This window comes from Ruditapes philippinarum, unplaced genomic scaffold (assembly GCF_026571515.1).
Source record: "Ruditapes philippinarum isolate M1 unplaced genomic scaffold, ASM2657151v2 ctg6341_1_1_1_1, whole genome shotgun sequence".
Lineage (NCBI taxonomy): Eukaryota > Metazoa > Mollusca > Bivalvia > Venerida > Veneridae > Ruditapes > Ruditapes philippinarum.
In genome coordinates, this window is record NW_026866227.1 from 64137 (window position 1) to 84000 (window position 19864).

Here is a 19864-nt window from a genome sequence, read left to right on the forward strand (position 1 = left end):
ACGAAAGAAATATCAATGTAAATTTTAGATCTATCAAGTGTATTAAAGACATTAATACACGCCATAGATGGACCAGAAGGTGATAATCAGCCCTGAAATTAATAATGTCCTCCGGCTAAAGCCCTCAGGGCCATTATTCATTTTTGGGGCCAATTATTACCTTCCTGCCCTGCTCTGCCCTACTCTGCTGTGTATTAATCTCTTACTACATATGTACAAAGTTAACAGTATTCTAGTTTCAAGTAAGAAGTAAGCTGGAATCAATAAAACAAACTAACCTTTAAGATAAGCACACTATTGGTATTTCTTCAAGAAATTGAGATGAAACTCCTTGAATTTTTCCAGCACAGCTTGCATTTCTTCAAGTTTAGGAAGAATAGTGATCCTAAAGTGGTAGGTGCCTGGCTTCTCTCCAAATCCCGAACCTGGAACCGTACAAATCCCTGTTGTTTCAAGAAGGTCCATACAGTAGAAGAAATCTGGAGACTGTTTTTGAGCCTCTGCAGCTTTTACAGCCTTAGGTGGTAAAAATATACGTGGAAATGCATACATTGCCCCCATCACCTCATTGCATTTTATACCTTCAATTGAGTTGAATAACTGTGTGACTATTTCAGCTTTTCTCTTCAAAAGGGACAGAACTTCTGACTTCTCTTTTTCAAAAAGTTCATGAGACGGTTCCCCAGGTTGTGGCGGGTTTACAATAGTGTCCATAACAACTTGTCCCAAGATGGGAGGACAAAGCTTGGCCGAGATTGATTTAAGAAGAATCGCTTTCACGTCAGGAAGTAGATTTACGACCTCTGCATATCCCCCTCGGAACCCGCACTCCCCCATATAACCTTTAGAACATGACATAAAGGAGGCTAGCTCTGTCTTGCTGTATTTACCATTCTCCATCTCTGTCATAACCTTCTTGAAGGAGAAGAAAGCCGAGCCCTTCGCCCAGATGTTATGTTGATAAACCTCATCCGCTAATATCATCAACTTGTGTTCATTGGCAAACCTAATTATGTCCTCTATATTCTTTCTAGTGAGAACCTGCCCTGTCGGATTTCCGGGATTTATCACACATATAGCCCTCGGTACACATTTACCTTTGGCATCTTTAAAGGCTCTCTCTAACTCACTTACATCCAGACTCCACATGTTTTCTTCATTGAGATAGTACGGGATTGGATGGGCATTGTATTCAGTGAGGGTTGCCGTATACAGTGGATACTGGGGTACTGGTATCATTATTCCGGCCTTCTCACATCCGTCCTTACCTGTCATCACGAGATTGAGGATTGTTTTTATACCATCACTAGCACCAGTGCACAGTATTATATCATCAGAACTAGCTTTCTGTCCATCTCTCTTTGTGATGTAGTTAGCAATATCTTGTCGAATAACTTCAACACCAGGTGAAGCACTGAAGTGTAAATATACCAACAAATTTAGCAAGGAAAAAAAATGTCCAATGTTCCTTTGTTAGATTTTATATAGATATTTGTCATTAACTAAAACTATCACTGAATTACATGTATATAAAAACAAGAGCCATCACAAACAGGGGCCACAGTTTACTTTCTCTTAATAACAAAAGCTACAACATTGATGTCCGGGTCATTTTTGAGTAAAGGTCAAATACCTTACAATATGCCTATGTAGACTTTATTTTTATTACATGTATTACATAAAAATTATGTAAAATTTCATTAAAAATTGGTTGAGTGGTTTTGTAGATGCACATACAGACGGCAAGCTTCAATCTTGGCTGGTTGTTGTGTGGGAATGTGGAAAGTATTATAATTGCGCTTATTGTAACAACAAGAGCTGTCAGTAGGACAGCACGCTTGACTATTCTTAGAGCTTGATAGTAAAAGAGCTTTGATAATGTAAAATTTTCTAAGTTCACAATAACCTAAAAGGCAATTTATTTTCAAATCCATGTTAGAGTTATAGGCCTTGGAAAGAGTCCTACTATGCTCTCGAAGAAGTGTATAAAATTTCAACTTGTTTCAAAGTAAGATGTCAAAAAAATATGAAAATGCAAACTTTAACATAAATTCTAAGTCGAAAAAGGGGCTTGATTCTGTCAAAATTCCTTCTCCTGTCTACAGGTTGGAGTCATGGTGGTGAACAAGAGTGTGAACTTTCAAAGCCATATGTAAATGGACTTTGAGAATCTTTGAGGTGGTACGCACACTTAAATGTAAATTGTCAGTCGAAAAAAGGGGCTTAATTCTGTCAAAATGCTTGATAGAGTTACCTCCTCCTGTCTACAGGTTGGGTGCATGATGAAAAACAAGTATGCAACCTTTCAAAGCCCTATGTCAATAGACTTTTAGAATATTTGAGGTGTTACAAAAACTTAAACATAATTGGTTACGCTGACGACTAGGATAGCTCTACTTATTCTTATTGAATAGTCGAGCTAAAAATGGCATAGCCTAAACAATGATAAATCAATTTTATTTGACAATGTTATGAAATATATGGTAAAATCAGTGGACTAATAAACACTTAAGTATCTCACGCAAAGCACATTGAATTATAATAACCAATTCTTCATTACATTCTTTTCAAAACAATTTTTAATAAATTTCTGGCTGTAATAAAATTAAATATTTCTGTTTAAATAATCATTGTGAGAATTGAATCTGCAATCCTGAACCATCCGGGAGGGCAGATCGCTAATGCTGTAAGAACTTGGGCCCAACCATTTTGCTATTTGTTATAAAGAATTTGATTCTCTGTATATTTACATGTATATATTAGCAATAAAATAATGATTAGACTAACCATTTCTTGCAAGTTTGACCATTAATGTAAGTATATTGTATGATATAGTATGTGAAACATCATCATATACAACATAAATACACACCTATATGAGCCAACACTCTTCCCTTTACATCCCTGTAGTATTCTGCGTGCTTTATTTTTTACATCATCGGGAAAGTTACACGAGTCCATCATATCTGGACATACACATGCTGCGACAACTTGACGTATAAATGTGATCGGGTTTTGACCAGTAGCATGACAGTCACCAATATTGGCTTGTAGCTGAAATAGTAAGAGATCTTCAATCTTTATACTGACATGGGGAATAAATTCTTACTACTTATTGCTTGTAGACTTTCATCTGTATAAATGTATATCTAATAAGAATGAAATTAAGTAATCAAAAGCAGCATAAACTTTTCCTAAAAAGATTCTTGAAATAATATGATGTAGAAAAAAGACTTATCTTTTTATACAGTTAAAGATTTAAGGAGTAACTTTTCACTGTACTCTAAAACTTCAATCAATATTTAGCAGCTATTTAAACAATCTTATCCAATTTTAAGTAACAAAATTTGTCTTGGGTACAAAGTTGAATTTGAATGAAATTAAACAAGTGTAGAAGATATCATGTAATTACTCAAAACAAACAAAATTAATATTCTCTTAACATAATATTTTTCTTTTTCAGCTCAATTGAGACAATATAAAAGAAATATTTCAACATTACCACTTTCGAAAATGGTTTCTGAGCACCAGCTTCAAGTTCTTTCATAAGACTGACTGAGCGAGTCACGATGGGTCCTCTTACAGCATATTCCATCTCTACTGCTCGTGGATTTATGGTTTTCATGGTGAGCACACGGCTCTGCTCGTCACAAATATCTCCCATACTTGATGTATATGTTACTGTATTAACTGATAAATAGAAAAATATTTTAACTTGTATGATACAAATGCATAGTCACTTCATTTTGATGTTAAAATTTCATGTTTAAAAACAATTTATAATGATTTGCTAGCAAATTTATTGTCCAAACAAAATCAATCTATGTTAAATACTATGACATAGATCATAAGAATCTTACACAGGCTGCTGGTACAAACTGGAATATCTAGCTTGAGGGTAACGGTTAAATGACGTCATTCTAAGAACGCATTTCATTCATAAAAGGCGCGCCAAGGGTCAAGGGGGATATTTTAATCTACAGGCTGAAAATACAACTGATTTTAACAGCATTTCAACCAATGATATGTATCACCAATCTGTTACTAATGATAACCCTGACTAATTGTTATAGGTCCAGCTAATGTATAAGTATTTAAACTATCTATCTTCACCTTTGTAACACAAAATTAGTCATTTTTTACAAAAAGTACATTTGCAAGATGATGATTCAACACAATCATTTTTATAGACTATTGTAACTTTGTTTTTCAGAAATGAGTAAAATGTTGTTCTATCACACTTAACAATTAACACCTACCATGAGCTGATGAGCAGTGATTAAAACTGATTTGCCTGAAAATTTGTTTCTTTGGTGATTTATGTTAAATGACTAAAGACGTAAAGTTGGTTTATTTTTACCATTATATGTAAACATCTGCCACATGGAATTGTATGTTATTACTGTATGAAATTAGTGATCAGCTGACTTATATACAGTGATGTTAACAGATTTATAAAGAATGTCAATCTGAGAAATGTATTACTAGTTCAACTATTTTATTTTAATGTACACATGACTGTGTTAAATTACCACGAAATAATTTTTGTGTAGCATAATAATAAAATTTACAACTATATTCAAATCTTTTATCAGGTCCAATTTCAATTACTGTCCCATAGTGTGGCACTTCTGTAGTAAAGCCAACACAGACAAACTTGAAAAACTCCAGTACAGGGCCTTACGCATTGTTTTCAATGATTTTACATCATCATATGAAAGTCTCCTTAATAAGGTTAAATTACCCACACTCCATTTAAGCAGGTTAAAAACAATTGCAATCGAGACTTTCAAGTGCTTACACAATATATCACCTAAATATATTCAAAACTTAAGCCAAAATTTAAGACCTTGTTTTACAATTGCAGGTATGGATCATACTCTAGAAGTGCCTACAGTTCGAACCACCAGGTAATGGACAGAACTCCTTTCGTCTTGAGGCTGCCCGGGTGTGGAACCAGCCTCCCCAGTGACATCAGAAGAGTAGAAAACTTTTCAAAGAATTTGGGAGGCTGGTTGGCACCTGGACAGGCCCAAAAATTTAAGTGCTCAATGTGTCGCTTGTAGCCTTTTGTTAAACACATGTGTGTCTAACATGTGTTTGTATGTGATTAACATGTTTTATATGTGCTTTTATGTATAGTCTTAATATGTTGCAAATATTTTTATACGATAAATGTTTAATGTTACTTTTTATTGTGCATTATGTGATAGTCCTTGTAATTTCCTTGTATTTTTTTTTTTTTTTGTTTTTTTTATGTATGTCTTTTTTTTTTTATATATATCTATTATATTTCTTTTACAGGTAGGTACAAAGGTGTATATGTATATTCTTATTTTTGTATTCTTTTTCTTGTAACTTTTGTAGTTTTTAACTTATTTCAAATTTTTATTTTCTTAATTTCATATTCTTAGATGTGCTTATGCTTATTTTTTTTTATACATGTCTGTCTTTAACTAATATATAACTCTTTTACAGGAATGTACATTATTTATATATATCTGTTATTTGTTTTATCTTGTTTGTAATTATTGTAATTTTTAAGCATGCATGGTGCTATAATAACTTTAGATGTGCTTATGCTTATAATTTTTAGTTGCTTTAATCAGAATATCTTACTTCCATGTACTTATGCTTATATTTTCTTTTATAGCTGCTTTACTTTTGTTTAGTTCATATACTATTGTTTGTCGGAAAATAGCTCATGAGCTAATGTTTTCTGTTTATATGTATCCGACGTAAAATAAATTTTCTTGTATCTTGTATAACTATTATCTAACTTCTGTCAAAAGGTCAATTGAGGTCAAGAATTTCACTAATTTTAGCCTAAAATGAAGGTGACGGTCGCTCATGACAGCAGATTGTCACGTACACATAATTTATTAACATAAATGTAGTTAGGCCAGTATGACTTCTTGAAACCACCAATAAAAATAATGAACCAATATGCTTACTAACAATTACCACTCTTCAGTTAAACTTTTTTTCCACCGGCGAGATGTCAATGATGCACTAATTGAATGGTTCCACACTGTCCCTGAACAGTGCAGTATCTCTTAATATAGAGCCAGGAACTAATCAAACGGTGCTGCTGTTTTTTATGCTTATCTGTCAAAATTGCTTTTTAAAAGAGATAAAGTTTGGATTATCCGCTACTCGGACTCTTTTTGTTGATCAAACTGAGTTTCCTTGGTATGTACTTTGTATGACATATTGTGGTACATTTACTTTGTTAAATCTATAATAACAGTATTTGTGAGGCGTGTACATTTGAAGAAGAGGGCGTATCATCCATCTTTAGATTGAAGACCACTAATTGCTTTCCATATACTCAACATCACTAATTCCGCGTCATCACTTATTTCACGGTAATGGGACCAGTATTTACTTATTTCACGGTAATGGGACCAGTATTTAAATTGGTCAAAATTGACATATTTTATTCATACACTTAAACAACAAAGTTTTAGTACAAAATATTTTAAATATCTTAATTTTTACGTAAAACAGAACAACATTTTACAAATTTCTGCAAAAAGCAACAATAGTCCATTAAATGTGTGCGTATTTCGGAAACGAACATCATTTTCTAAATGTTCTTGTTTGTTGAAAAAAAAATTGATACACAAAGTAAAGATAGTATTAATATTTAAAATTAAGCAAAATATCATGTAAACTTTTTAACTGAAACATGAAAAAACTTAAGTGAAACAACATTTACCGTGATTTAAATGATGACAAACTGTTTTCAAAATACTTTTTTAATAGCCGACATATGGTCTACGTCTGGCCCATTAAAATTGATTTTGAGTGAATATATTGTTGTTTCCTTGTGTTATACAGCAGAAAATACCTATTTGTTACAGCTTTTGACAATTTTTGTACCATAAGTTTCATTTGTTGTTTTCTCTCTTGTTTCAAAGCGTTAAGTACCGTGAACTGAGAGGAGCGCAGTATAATTTAGGGTTTTTTTAATAAATTATTTAATTAAATTAATTACCTTTTCTTGATGGTGTAGTAATTTCTAATCAAGTCCCAAAATAACACATTCCAATTGATCACAATGTTTTTTCACGTTTACGGCAATAAAGTACAATGCCCAATTTATTAGTTATTTGCAAATATTTCAGGATATATATTATACAAGGTGGAATAGTGATACAGGGACTCCACTGAGGTTTTTTTGACATGACAGGACTGGAAATAATGTTCCGAGATTAACGTTGTATTTGATGTAGGTATAAACCAATAACTTGTATGCGAAACATCTGACTATTCGCCCCCTTTGTTCTATTTGAAAAACCCTAAATGACCCAATAATGGCAATATTGAAAAGTGTTACAACGCTTTTTCTCAAATCAGGCTATAAAGCATGCGATTTTCAATCTTTTTTTTTTTAATTTTTCTGAATAACTTTTGCATATCTGTCTGTTTTAACTGCCCCAGCTAACCTATGTGAAAAAATCTACTGCAGTATGTTGAAATTAGGCCATTAATTTAACCCAAGTGGAGTTCCTTTTATGCTGGCACGGCAGATCTGACATCATTTATGTTTATATGTAACCGTTAATTATTTGACGGTTATTATTAAACAGCAACCCAAGTTGGGTACACGTAGCGATTAGCAGCATCATTTCTTACTAAAATATACATACAATAAGTCTTTTATTTGCCCATTTTCTTATCCTTGAACAATTTATCAACAATATTGCAACCAAAATGTGTTTGAACAAGATATTTCGTGTATGGAAACTTTATTTGAAAGTTATCTTCAGTACTTCGTATATTCAAGTTAACAAAACAATACTGACAGTTATGGTCTTCCCTTGGAAGACTAAGAGAATGGCCAGTTTCAATAAAAAACTTGTTACTTGAACAAGAATATTTAGCAAATGCTTTTCTTACGTAAAAACGGTAAATTAGTAGACAAATAGCTCTCAGGGTTTATCATATATATATGTAGTTTTGAATTGTTTATATGTTTCACATCACGTGGAATCGTTAATCCGTTTAGACCAGTTTTATGTTTTACTACATACAAGTCTTTGTTTAAGATAATACAAATACATTGATATCACCGATAGTTTGGTTTAACCAATCAAATCCAAAACCGTATCTGTATAACACATTTCTAAGGGATGATGCTCAATTACTCCGAACTAATTAAGATATCTTGCTGTTCCAGTATTATATAATTTCTTGGATATCTATTTGCAGACGTACATAAAAGTTTGCACCAGTACTTAATACAGTTAGTAAGATGATCAATACATAGTGGTTTACCACATTCTCCCAAAGCTACTTTAGCTTATCCTTAGGGAAATCTTTACAATACATGTATTGAAAATGAACTTATTCTAAAATATCCGAGTATTCTATACCGTACATTTCAGACCCATGCGTAAGAATTGGTTTCACTATAGAATCAAATATGTAGTTTTAAATATTTTATTATGATAAAAATAACCAAATATTCTATGAAAAGATTTTTATCACTATAATAGATTTCCAATAAGAATGAAAAACCACCGAATACTGTACTTAACAGAAACAAATTTATTGAAACACTCGACTACTATTTTTTTACTTCAAATTACGCTTGTGTTTGTATTGTTTTATATATTTAGTTAGAGTGGAATTGAAGAAAAGACATCAAACTGTGTAAGAGAAAAAATAATATAAAGAATCGAAAAAGTGTTTCAAATTGCCCCGTCTCCCCTGCAACCCCACGTACCCCTGCAAAATACGGATGTGCGTTATAGGTTTTCACGATGCTAGATTTTTGCAACCATTTCGCTCACTTGAACCAATTGCGTGCTTCGTCAACTTAATCCATATACATGTACATGTCAGTCAAACAGAAAAATGTTGCAAATTACATGGCAAATTTAAGGGGCAGATTGATTTGCCAATATAATTTTATATAAAAATGTTTCAAGTCTCATCAAGACAATATATTAAAGTTTATTGCTTATTGTCTTTCCAGCTATCACGTAAATGTAGGAAGCTAATAAAAAAAATAATACAGTACTGATTCTTTTTTTAATGCAGTTGCTATACAATATACATGTATATGCCAGTTATATAAAAAAATACAAATGTACTGTCATTTTTTTCAAGATGGCTGAAGGTGGACCGGCGTTAGGCTGGCAAGATGATAAGACACTGTCGGAGGCGTGCCGGTACATGCTGACCAGTCGTTTTGCAGCAGATGTTGAGTTCAGTGTCGGCAACCAACAAGAAATTGTCAAGGCTCACAAGTTTATTTTAGTATGTAGGAGTTCTGTATTTCAGGTAAGTTCGGCAGGTCATTAATATTGTAATTAGGATTGACTTGTTTATGATGTCTAAAACGATGTACATAATATAAATTAGAATAAATGTCCTTAACCTTATTTAGTACTTTGGTTTTAAGTCAATAAAGTTCTTCATGGGCAATAGTTTCAATGTTAAACAGAACAAGTTTAATGTTTATTGTTTATTACTCATAAGCAGAAAGAAAGAACGAATGTCGTGTGAATTGAACGTTTGAAACCACAACGTAATATATCGTACTGATCGTCGAGTTTTAAATAAAGTACTGTCTCAGACACGATCGCTATAATAATGTCTTGTTATGATGAGTGGCTACTGAAGGTTTTGTCTGAGGTGTAATCTATGTGAGATCGACGGAAATGTTCTACAAATAATGATATCGGAAAGAATTAATCCTTGCTGCCACTTTTCCTGTTTTAGCGTATAACGTAAAATATAGATGTACATGTTTGCATAACTAAATGCTCAATCATAATAATCTAGACATTTATTTTACATTTTCAGGCAATGTTTACAAATGACTTTGCCGATAACAGAGAAACAATTAAAATACCTGATATAGAACTTGAAATATTTGAAAAACTTCTCACGTAAGTGTGTGCTAAGATTTTCTTTTACATACAATTAAATTTTCTTTTCTTGACCCCAAAAAAAAAACACCGTAAAATGTCAAATCTTTTATATGTTTTGGGACTTTATTTATTTTTCAGCTCTAATTTCTGTGTTTTCATCTTAACGTACCAAGTAACTTCATAGAAGAACAAGACAAAACTCTCTTAAAATTATTAAGATATTTTGTGTGTCATTCTTCAATTCTTTATACATTTAGCTTCAAAGCTTATACTGATTCAGAAACATGTTAATTATTATTTTTTGCTCATTTTCAGATTCCTGTATACAGATGAAACGGAAATTACGGGAGATAATGTACTGCCATTATTGTACGCTGCTAAAAAGTACAGTGTTAATAAATTAGTCCGTAAATGTCTTGAATTTCTGGACAAGGGTCGCTCACCTGAAAATATATGTGATATTCTAGAACAAGCTCATTTCTACAACGAAAACGACTTTCGGGAGAAGTCAGTCCGGTATATTTTAGACAATGCCAAATCTGTTCTTGGGGATTCCACTTTTCTGGAACTTTGCCAGGACTGTGTAAAGATGATAATAACGTACGATGAATTACAAGCAGACGAACGTACAGTGTTAGAGGCTGTCACGTCGTGGGGTGAACATCAATGTCAAAAACAAAATTTAGAGAAAAATCATGTAAACTTGAGAAGTGTTCTAGGCGATATTCTTTATCTTGTACGCTTTCCATTGTTAGGAGAGACATATTTTACTAACGTTGTGTCAGAGACAGCATTGCTAAATGATGCTGAAAAAGTTGAACTATTTAAATATTTCTACAAACCAGGCTACAAAACTGAAACATTTATTAGTAGAAATAGATACGCTACAAATGATACGCCAAAATATACCGCCACGCCAACAAAAAAGACGGAGTACCGCAATATTCAAACATGTCTGCGGTTTAACCGCGTTTGTGAAGACGGTTCCTGGTATTGTGGCGGGGAACCAGATGCTATTACGTTTACGACCAATCAGAATCTCTGGATTCATGGCGTGTTGGTTTATGGCACGTACATTGGCGAAGGCAATTATGACGTCACTTGCTCTATAAATGATTCTTCAGAGACTGAAATGATTCAAGTACGAAAACAAATCAAGACTGTAGAGCACCAGTTAACATACGAAGTTTTATTTGAGGAGGAAATACAAATACAACGAGATAAAAGATATTCTGTGCTAGTGAAACTAACAAACCCTTACGGGATTGACACATATCAAGGTTTAGACGGTAGTGCGTCTGTTACAGTTGGTAATGTTAAATTCAATTTTTCAAAATCCAAGAATAGTCGTAACGGAACTGATGTTAAAATTGGTCAAATTCCTGGACTGTTGTTTTCTACTTTAGAATAAAGCATAACGATCAATAATAAAAATGTCACCTATACCCTATATTCTACGTGTAGCAGCCAACACCGCGACACTGAAAAGTAATGTGTGCTCTCCAACTTACTTGTCAACGGAGGTTGATGGTTCTGCTATGGTGCCCGTCCATGCCAGAAATAATGCTCGATGGAGCACCTGAGGTTTTTTCCAACAGTTAAGATAGAAAGTTACCATATGACCCCTATATGACCTCTATATGTCCTTGCGATATAAACTCTAGCAAAACACACAAACAAACAAATAAAATCCTTCTGAGTTCTGTCTGGTATTTAATCACCCGATCTAGTCCAGTGTTTGTTACAATTTATTTTCATTTGTACATATAATATATAAAAGCTGGGACTATAATATTCCATGTCCAAAATGGGTTGTGCAATCACTCACTGATACCTCATTACCTGATGTAATAGTATGTAAGTAAAGTTCGTGACTCTATGTCTTAGCATTTTTACTAGTATTACAATGATATTAGAAATAACGAATATTGTGCCAAATTTAAAATACCGAATACACAGTGAAACTTTACAACACTAAAGCAATATGTGTTTTACATGTACATTGGTACGTTCAAAATCTTTAATAATTTACATAAATTACAGATGTGGGTTTCTCTTTCACTCCTGACCTAGCTGTGAATTATTCGTTGTTTTGTAACTGGAAGAATTCGGGGGAAAACAAACATTGGTCTAATAGTATAGATGTATATGTTACTGTATACAGCAAGTTTCGTACACTGCTGACAGTTCCTTTTTGCTGAAGTAACACGTTATATTGAAACGTACCTGTATTTATACTTTACTAGCCTGGGTTCCAGTCTTTGTTTCTGCTCGGAAAATCGACGTTACTCGTATATCAATCAGAAATCGTGACGTGCTCGTACGAAATAGCGCGTATGTAATGAATAAGCAAAATATCAACGCCAAAATTTCAGGCCAAGATTTTAAATATAAATATGCTTTTCATCGTAATGTCTCTTTTAAATTGTAATAAGCATTTGCGATGGAACATTGTTGTTGTTGTTGTTTTATATGTATAAGTAAAACTTTAGAACAATTCTCCTGATAAGGTGAACATTATTGCTGCGTAAGCCGTTCTCTTTCTGAAAATGGGATAAAAAGAATATTATATTCGTGTAGATTCAATACTAAATTTATTGAACTCGTTGAAAAAAACAATATTATGCTCGCCGGAGGCTCCCATATGATTTTATTCAACTCGATAGTATTTAACCTACATCCATTCAATATCCTCTATGTATTACATTCCATTTTTTTGCTGCATGCATATACTTAAATGCAATAAATGTTTGAAATAAATTTAATATCAACTTTCACTTGTTGTACTAAGTACTTCAAACTCAGGTTTCACAGTAGCTTCAATAGGATAAGCACCACCTAAATGACCTATGCCAATTCGTTGCAGCAATTTAATTTATTTAACATGTTATTTCAACAAAAATATCTTAACACTTTTGATCATTTAAACAGAATAAATTCATACGAGTAGACATTACAAATTGAAATTTACCTTTCTATGTATTGTTCCAGCTCCGCAATATTTTTCCTAAAATAAAGCCCTTTCCAATATCTATGTTGTTTTCACAAACAAAAGACACTATGTATTGACACAATTTTCTTTTCAAAGTGTTTGCATCTATTTATTTATATAGACGGAGTAAATGTAAACACATTCAAACCATTTATCAATTTTGTTAATGTTTACAGCAAGGTTAATTTCTACGTGCGTAACTTCTAATGATGCTAAATGTATCTTAATTCATCTTGTTTACAAATTTACATGTTTTGTTAGACTTCGTTGTCAGTCTCTATTTTCGAGGGAGCGTAGCCCCCCCCCCCCTCTCATCGCATTGTCGCACTATCGTCATCGCACTGTCGCACTCTCGTCATCGCACTGTCCCATTCTCGTCATCGCATTGTCGCACTCTCGTCATCGAACTGTCGCACTCTCGTCATCGCACTGTCGCACTCTCGTCATCGCACTGTCGCACTCTCGACTATCGCCTTCTGGTGGACGGTTCTAAACTGCTGGTAAGCTGACGGTTTAGAATATGGGATAATTTTACTTTTGTCAATTTAATTTCTATTTGGCCCATAGTGTTCAAACTTAATAGGATGATTGTCCATATTGAGTAGAAGACCCCTATTGATTTTGGGGTCACAAGGTCAAAGTTCAAGGTTGCTATTACCTCAAAACTGAAAACAGTTTCCAGAGTATAACTCTTAAGTTCCATTTGGCCCACACTATTCAAACTTTATAGGAGGATTGCTGTATGAAGGAGGTAATACTTTATTTAATTTATGTAATGTCTTACAAATGCTTCATCCTTACTAAAAAAGCAATTTCGGGCATATAATGGTCCGCCTAGCGGTGCTCTTGTTATATACTGTCTAAATACACGCATGACTGTTAATATTTTTCACAAGTCGACCGGTCAGCGAGTGGATCTGCATCAATTAGTCTGGCTTCGACTTATAATTAGGCTGGCTTCGAATAATAGGTGTGAAATTCTTTCATAATTGTATAATCGGGACCAAAATTTTACTTCGAAAAATAGGAGGTATTCGGATAATGCATTTCGAATAATACGCTCGTATTATATTGATTTATATAGAGATAAAAACGGGACCGCCGATCTACTTCGGATAATGCCGGGTATTCGAATAAAGGGTTGTCGAATAACCGGGGTCGGACTGTATGTTTTACCTTTTACCTCATATAGACGTGTTTTCACGCCTTTTCACCCTCCCTTTTGATGCCTCAAATAGTGAAAACCATGCCCTATTTATCAGATACATCGGGGTGCAAGAGAGGGGGTACCCTCTTCTGTACAGGGGTTTGAAGGTTGACTGCCGCCCCACTCAACTCCAAGAAAAAATGGACTTGTGAGAGGCTCTAAATGGCATCAGGTCGATCTTAAGGTAACGTGTAACCAACGCTGGAAGCCCTTCACTCTATCCCGACCCATCGGGAATTTGCAGCTTTGGTGGAAAAATTAACACAACATAGTGATTTTGAAATGTCCCCTAGTTGTCATGGTCACAGGAAATTAAGATACAATTGCTATGGCTTAGTAAACATTTGTGCCAAGTTTGATCAGTATTAAATTTTAGATAAGGGTTAGGGTTAGGGTTTAAATTATTCTAAATTTTACCAGTTCATGTTTAATGTTGAATTCTGCTTAAGCCGGTGCTAGGGGGCGTGGACGGTAACTTGCATTTTCCAGTACCGTCCATGAACAGGCTCAATCAAACCGAGCCTGCAACATTTTCAATTTTGCCGTGTTGGGCTTTCTTTAGGGATTCTGTATTTATCTATTTTAAAGCATTTTTTTCTAGTTTCATAGTTGATTTAATTGATTGATTGATTGATTGATTGATTGATTGATTGGGTCTTACGTCGCACCGACACAGTATAGGTCATATGGCGACGTTCCAGCTTTACTGATGGATGAAGACCTTCCGTGCATTATTTTAGGCACAAACGGGTACCCGAGTAGAACCACCGACAATATAGTTTCATAGCAAAACAGGGGGGTTTTCAATGAAAACAGTCATTTTTCACAAAATGCTTATGCGGGAATGGGTTAACTGGTCAGCAGATTCTAGTATACATGTGTACCGTACCTAAAGCACCGTATGTTAAGTCTGCTGACCATATAGTATAAGAAGAAAATATGGCATAAACCATTAACCAATTTTTACTAACATTGCAAAATAAATTAAAACTTCACTGTAAATATCATTTTCCTCTGTTCATAAGCAGTTTCTCAAGGTTGAGCTAAAATCACTTTGGCTATATATAAAACAAGTGGGCACAGAAATCTAGTACATTTGTATATCTTTTATATTTCTTTTTTTTTATTTAATCATATTTATTTACTATCTCTAAGAAATATAAAAGCGCTATGTTCACCAAGCACCAAAAATGGATATTGATAAAAATCTAAAGAAGCGTCAATTTGATAGGTAGTAGGTAGTTGGATATTCGAATAACCTACTAGCTGGTAAATGGTTATTCTTAATCCTCCACTACCTACCGGCAGGTACATGTAGTTGGTAATTCGAATTTTGCATGTTTCCCTTAAAAAAAAAAACAACAAAAATAAACAGTAAGAACTTTTCCGGATTAAATATAATGGATAGATGTGTTTTTCAATATTGAAACACATTGACTCACTATGTCCACCAGCGGAGTCAGTTGGCTATAGTACAATATGCTGACCAATTTAACTTATACATTGTAGTAGGATCTGCTGTTAAGTTAATCTTAAAGTGAAAATTGTTGACCTTAAATAATAAAGAAAAAGATATGTGTTGACGTAAATTTCTAATTACATGTATCTTTATTTACAATGTTAGTAATATAATAAATTATACATCTTACAAAACAATAAAACCACTGATGACGATCTATGAATATATTTCGTTTGTCTTTTTTATACAAGTAATAAAAAATGATTTTATACTTTTTTCATCTTTTAAATGTCAACATAAGATCATTTTCATCTGAAATATTTCTATTACATTGTAAATTAAAGTTTCACAAAAAATTTCCGTCTATGTATAACTCTTTCAGTATTTATATACAAAATGATTCTTATTATTAATTTACGATTTCATTTATACATTATTAGTATACAGAAAAAAAACACAACTAAATAATAAAAAGAAAAAGAAAAACCAGAAGAAAAAAAAATATTGACAAAAGTAAAATTATCCCATATTCTATACCGTCAGCTTATTCGCCAGCAGTTTATAACCGTCAACCAGAAGGCGAGAGTCGACAATGCGATAACGCGATGACGACAGTGCGACAGTGCGATGGCGAGAGTGCGACAATGCGATGAAGACAGTACGACAATGCGACAGTGCGATGGCGACAATGCGACAGTGCGATGGCGACAGTGCGATAACACTATCGCCCTGTCGTCATCGTACTATCGCGTTATCGCATTGTCGCCATCGTACTGTCGCATTGTCGTCATCGCACTATCGCACTCTCGCCATCGCATTATCGCATTCGCCATCGCACTGTCGCCATTGCACTCTCGCATTGTCGTCATCGCACTGTCGTATTGTCCTCATCGCATTGTCGCACTCTCGCATTATCGCACTTTGTATTTTAACGTAAATCCACGATGGCCCTAACAGTATTCTGTAGTTCCCTGATACCACAAATTGAAACCCCACAAAAAAGTAACCAATAAACGAGCATCTGAATATGATATTTCCATCGCTATCCCTTTCTCTGTCGTCACAATATGTAAACCCCGGACAAAATGAACCAATCAATAGGCATGCTCTGTAGTGCGGGTAACTAATACATGTACCTTGCACTCCAGTTAACGCACTGTGCATGTATATGTATACGATTAAACTCTGTCACATTTTCAACAGAAAGGTCCCCAAACTATAATACAATTTAAGTTTATAATACCTATACCTCTGCTGAGGCTAACTTCAAACACATAATTCACATTATACTGCGTGTTATGTTTTCCCTGTTTTTCAGACTCTGTCAAGGTGATATCTAGATAATCGCTCTTGTATTTTGATATCTGATTAACCATAAAATCTATCTGCCGTAGGAACATTGAATTTTGACCCTGTTGAAAAATTTACCCCATGGGTAATTTTTGAGTAATTTTTAATAGTTTGTGATTAATTTTCAACAATAGACCAACATATTCATGTTAAACATGTCCATATATGGTCATACACTTGAAACAGTAATATTTCTGTATTCCTTACAGATTTTTAAGTGATAAATATTTATTCATTTTAATCAAGTGGCTCATGAGCTAATAACAATTTGCCATTCCAACAGCAATAACTGATAATGGACAGCTATATGGTACTTAGGAAGTGAGCTTGTAGTGAACTATAATATAACATTGCTACAGAATAATGTATACTTATATTAGGGAGTCGCTTTCTTACGGAGCCCCTAAGGTAACATTTTCCACACTTTTTTCCCGAGATTTAATTCGTTTTTTACGAAATATTAATCCGTTTTTACGAAATGATAATTCGTTTTTACGAAATATTAATTTTTTTAACGAAATATCAATACGTTATTACGAAATATTTTTATAATATTTCGTAATAACGAAATCCAACAGAAACTAAATGCTGAAGCCGCTGTAAAATAAATATGAAGTTATAAATGAAGAAGTGTATATGCTTAATAAATTCAAACTTCACTTTGTTAATTTTTTTGGTGCTATTTTTTATGATAATTAATAAGCAGTCAATGTTGAGATGGTTCAGTAATGTACATGCTTTAAGACTGCTAAATCTTGTCATATTGAACTACATACAATATTATTATATGTCAGTGTTTACACTAGTCATTATTGTCCAATTATTTAGTATGCTTTATAGCACTGTACAAGAGATGTTTAAGTGAAATAAACTCAATAATCTCCGTGTTAGCAGTAAGGGACAAAATAGATAACCCAGATAAGTATAATGATTTCTTAAGTGTAAAATTCCTTGTATTTAATTCTTTGTCACATTTGTTAAATAATATTCTTTAATAAGACTTGATGCTGTGCAATAAAATAAAAAAGTAGTGTCTATTTTCTATCATTTTAAGATAAATCATAAGTGATCTGATATCTTTGCCTGATTGGATTGTAATTTATGTGTATGTATATATATATACATGTAGGTATAGCTGAAATGGTTTACTATATTGTATGCCATACTTGCTATGTTATAATTACTGTTTTACAAACTACATGTACATGTATTGACTATATAATTCGTTTCATTTAAAATATGTCAGCTGTGGTTTTTAGAAATAAAAGTACATAGACTATTTCTTATGACAAAGTTATATTTGGTCCCTTTTTGCAATAAAGTACATGTAAATGTTTGTTTGTGTGTTTTAGAATTGTCAGATCTTAATAATCATGATACAAATTGGACATTCTGACTTATTGTAATGTCACAGAATTATGTTTATGTGCTACAGGGTGAGAAAAAAAATGTGTAGCTTCACCGGACATGAACCCGGGATCCCTGTTATACCATTTCACGGCTCTACCGACTGAGCTATACAGCCGCTTACATATCCTATCCCAAAATAGTGAACCGTTTTCTGTGTGTGTATTGAGTTTATTTATACTCGCCACCTATTGCCTATATGGGCGAGTCCTCATGAAGAGTATAAGTCATTTTAGGCAAGTGTTTAAGCACTCATACACGGGACACGATATCGAGTCTCATCAGTTATATAAGTTGGCCAGCCCGGTTATCGAACCCACAATGTCGAGATTACAAGTCTCGCGCTCTTACCGATTGTGCTTTGCGGGCAATTTTGAACTTTGACAATGTTTTATAGTCAGCCCGACTAGACTAGAAGATCAACAGATACATCATCAGGTTTGAGACCAAGAGGCCGCTGGTTCGAGCGAGGCAAATTTACTCCGTGACAATAGATCCTGGACATGTAGTCTAATGACCATTTGTATTGTTCTGCTGGTTCAGAAAATAGATAAATACAGAATCCCTAAAGAAAGCCCAACACGGCAAAATTGAAAATGTTGCAGGCTCGGTTTGATTGAGCCTGTTCATGGACGGTACTGGAAAGTGCAAGTTACCGTCCACGCCCCCTAGCACCGGCTTAAGCAGAATTCAACATTTAAACATGAAATAGTAAAATTTTGAATTTAGAAACATCCGCAGATGTGTTCATACGGCGGTTATCATTGAACCTTCAATGTGACACAGTAGTGCCATTCCATGAAAAGCGGCGTATGGTCCCCAAGTAATAAAAAGCGTGTGCCCTAAACGAGAAAACAATGGGCGGAACTAAATAAAATGGAATTTTGAAAGGGGATCAGAGGTTATGAAGCCTGCGTATCACAGATTAGACGTCAAAAGACAAATTTAAAAAGCAGGCAACATATCCTAAGGGTGATTCAACATTATTCAAGTAGGAATATTGGAACCACCCAACTAGAAAATGCCGAAAAGTTGAAACTAAAAATACCACAAGCACAACAATAATGTCGTGCTGAACGATCTTCAAGGATCGAAAATATAACATCATTGATTAAATGTACGGGGAGACTTTTTACAGCCGCCACACGGCACAAATAACACGGATGTGATCATAAAATAGATAAATACAGAATCCCTAAAGAAAGCCCAACACGGCAAAATTGAAAATGTTGCAGGCTCGGTTTGATTGAGCCTGTTCATGGACGGTACTGGAAAGTGCAAGTTACCGTCCACGCCCCCTAGCACCGGCTTAAGCAGAATTCAACATTTAAACATGAAATAGTAAAATTTTGAATTTAGAAACATCCGCAGATGTGTTCATACGGCGGTTATCATTGAACCTTCAATCAAATCACATTTGAGTTATAGTCGGTCACCTGCGGAGAAATTGGTAATTATACTGCTTCGTTATCCAGCAAAGCTTGTTAGGGAGAACGACCGCCAAGATATTACCAAAATATTGTTGAAACAGGCTTATAAACCAGATCAACAGCACAGCAGTT

General features: G+C 34.0%; 2 protein-coding genes across 4 annotated transcripts; one reads left to right on the forward strand and one right to left on the reverse strand.

Moving 5' to 3' along the window:
* Window positions 1–278: 278 nt before the first annotated feature.
* LOC132731831 (alanine aminotransferase 2-like) lies at window positions 279–6079 on the reverse strand. 2 transcript variants are annotated; one of them, XM_060718105.1, is made up of 4 exons: window positions 5955–6079; window positions 3503–3690; window positions 2873–3054; window positions 279–1414 (listed from the first exon to the last, which is right to left on the reverse strand). In XM_060718105.1, the coding sequence occupies exons 2-4, from the start codon at window positions 3662–3664 to the stop codon at window positions 295–297; spliced, it is 1464 nt and encodes a 487-aa protein (XP_060574088.1). In that variant the 5' UTR covers window positions 3665–3690; window positions 5955–6079; the 3' UTR covers window positions 279–294. The 2 variants fall into 2 exon arrangements, with proteins under 2 accessions (XP_060574088.1, XP_060574089.1); XM_060718106.1 differs by having other exon boundaries at window positions 5959–6053.
* LOC132731832 (BTB/POZ domain-containing protein 6-like) lies at window positions 6069–11337 on the forward strand. 2 transcript variants are annotated; one of them, XM_060718107.1, is made up of 4 exons: window positions 6069–6192; window positions 9121–9294; window positions 9820–9905; window positions 10203–11337. In XM_060718107.1, exons 2-4 carry the CDS (start codon window positions 9121–9123, stop codon window positions 11296–11298), a joined length of 1356 nt encoding a protein of 451 aa, XP_060574090.1. In that variant the 5' UTR covers window positions 6069–6192; the 3' UTR covers window positions 11299–11337. The 2 variants fall into 2 exon arrangements, with proteins under 2 accessions (XP_060574090.1, XP_060574091.1); XM_060718108.1 differs by lacking the exon at window positions 6069–6192 and adding an exon at window positions 7123–7234.
* Window positions 11338–19864: the final 8527 nt, after the last annotated feature.

What these genes read in the sequence shown, in the direction of transcription:
- LOC132731831 (XM_060718105.1), bottom strand. Translation starts at nt 3,664, where the DNA reads ATGGGAGATATTTGTGACGAGCAGAGCCGTGTGCTCACCATGAAAACC. An exon ending in AGAAACCATTTTCGAAAGTG is followed by an intron (nt 3,055 to 3,502) that starts GTAATGTTGAAA and finishes TTACTATTTCAG; the next exon opens with CTACAAGCCAATATTGGTGA. An exon ending in AAGAGTGTTGGCTCATATAG is followed by an intron (nt 1,415 to 2,872) that starts GTGTGTATTTAT and finishes TTTACACTTCAG; the next exon opens with TGCTTCACCTGGTGTTGAAG.
- LOC132731832 (XM_060718107.1), top strand. Translation starts at nt 9,121, where the DNA reads ATGGCTGAAGGTGGACCGGCGTTAGGCTGGCAAGATGATAAGACACTG. An exon ending in GTAGGAGTTCTGTATTTCAG is followed by an intron (nt 9,295 to 9,819) that starts GTAAGTTCGGCA and finishes TTACATTTTCAG; the next exon opens with GCAATGTTTACAAATGACTT. An exon ending in ATATTTGAAAAACTTCTCAC is followed by an intron (nt 9,906 to 10,202) that starts GTAAGTGTGTGC and finishes GCTCATTTTCAG; the next exon opens with ATTCCTGTATACAGATGAAA.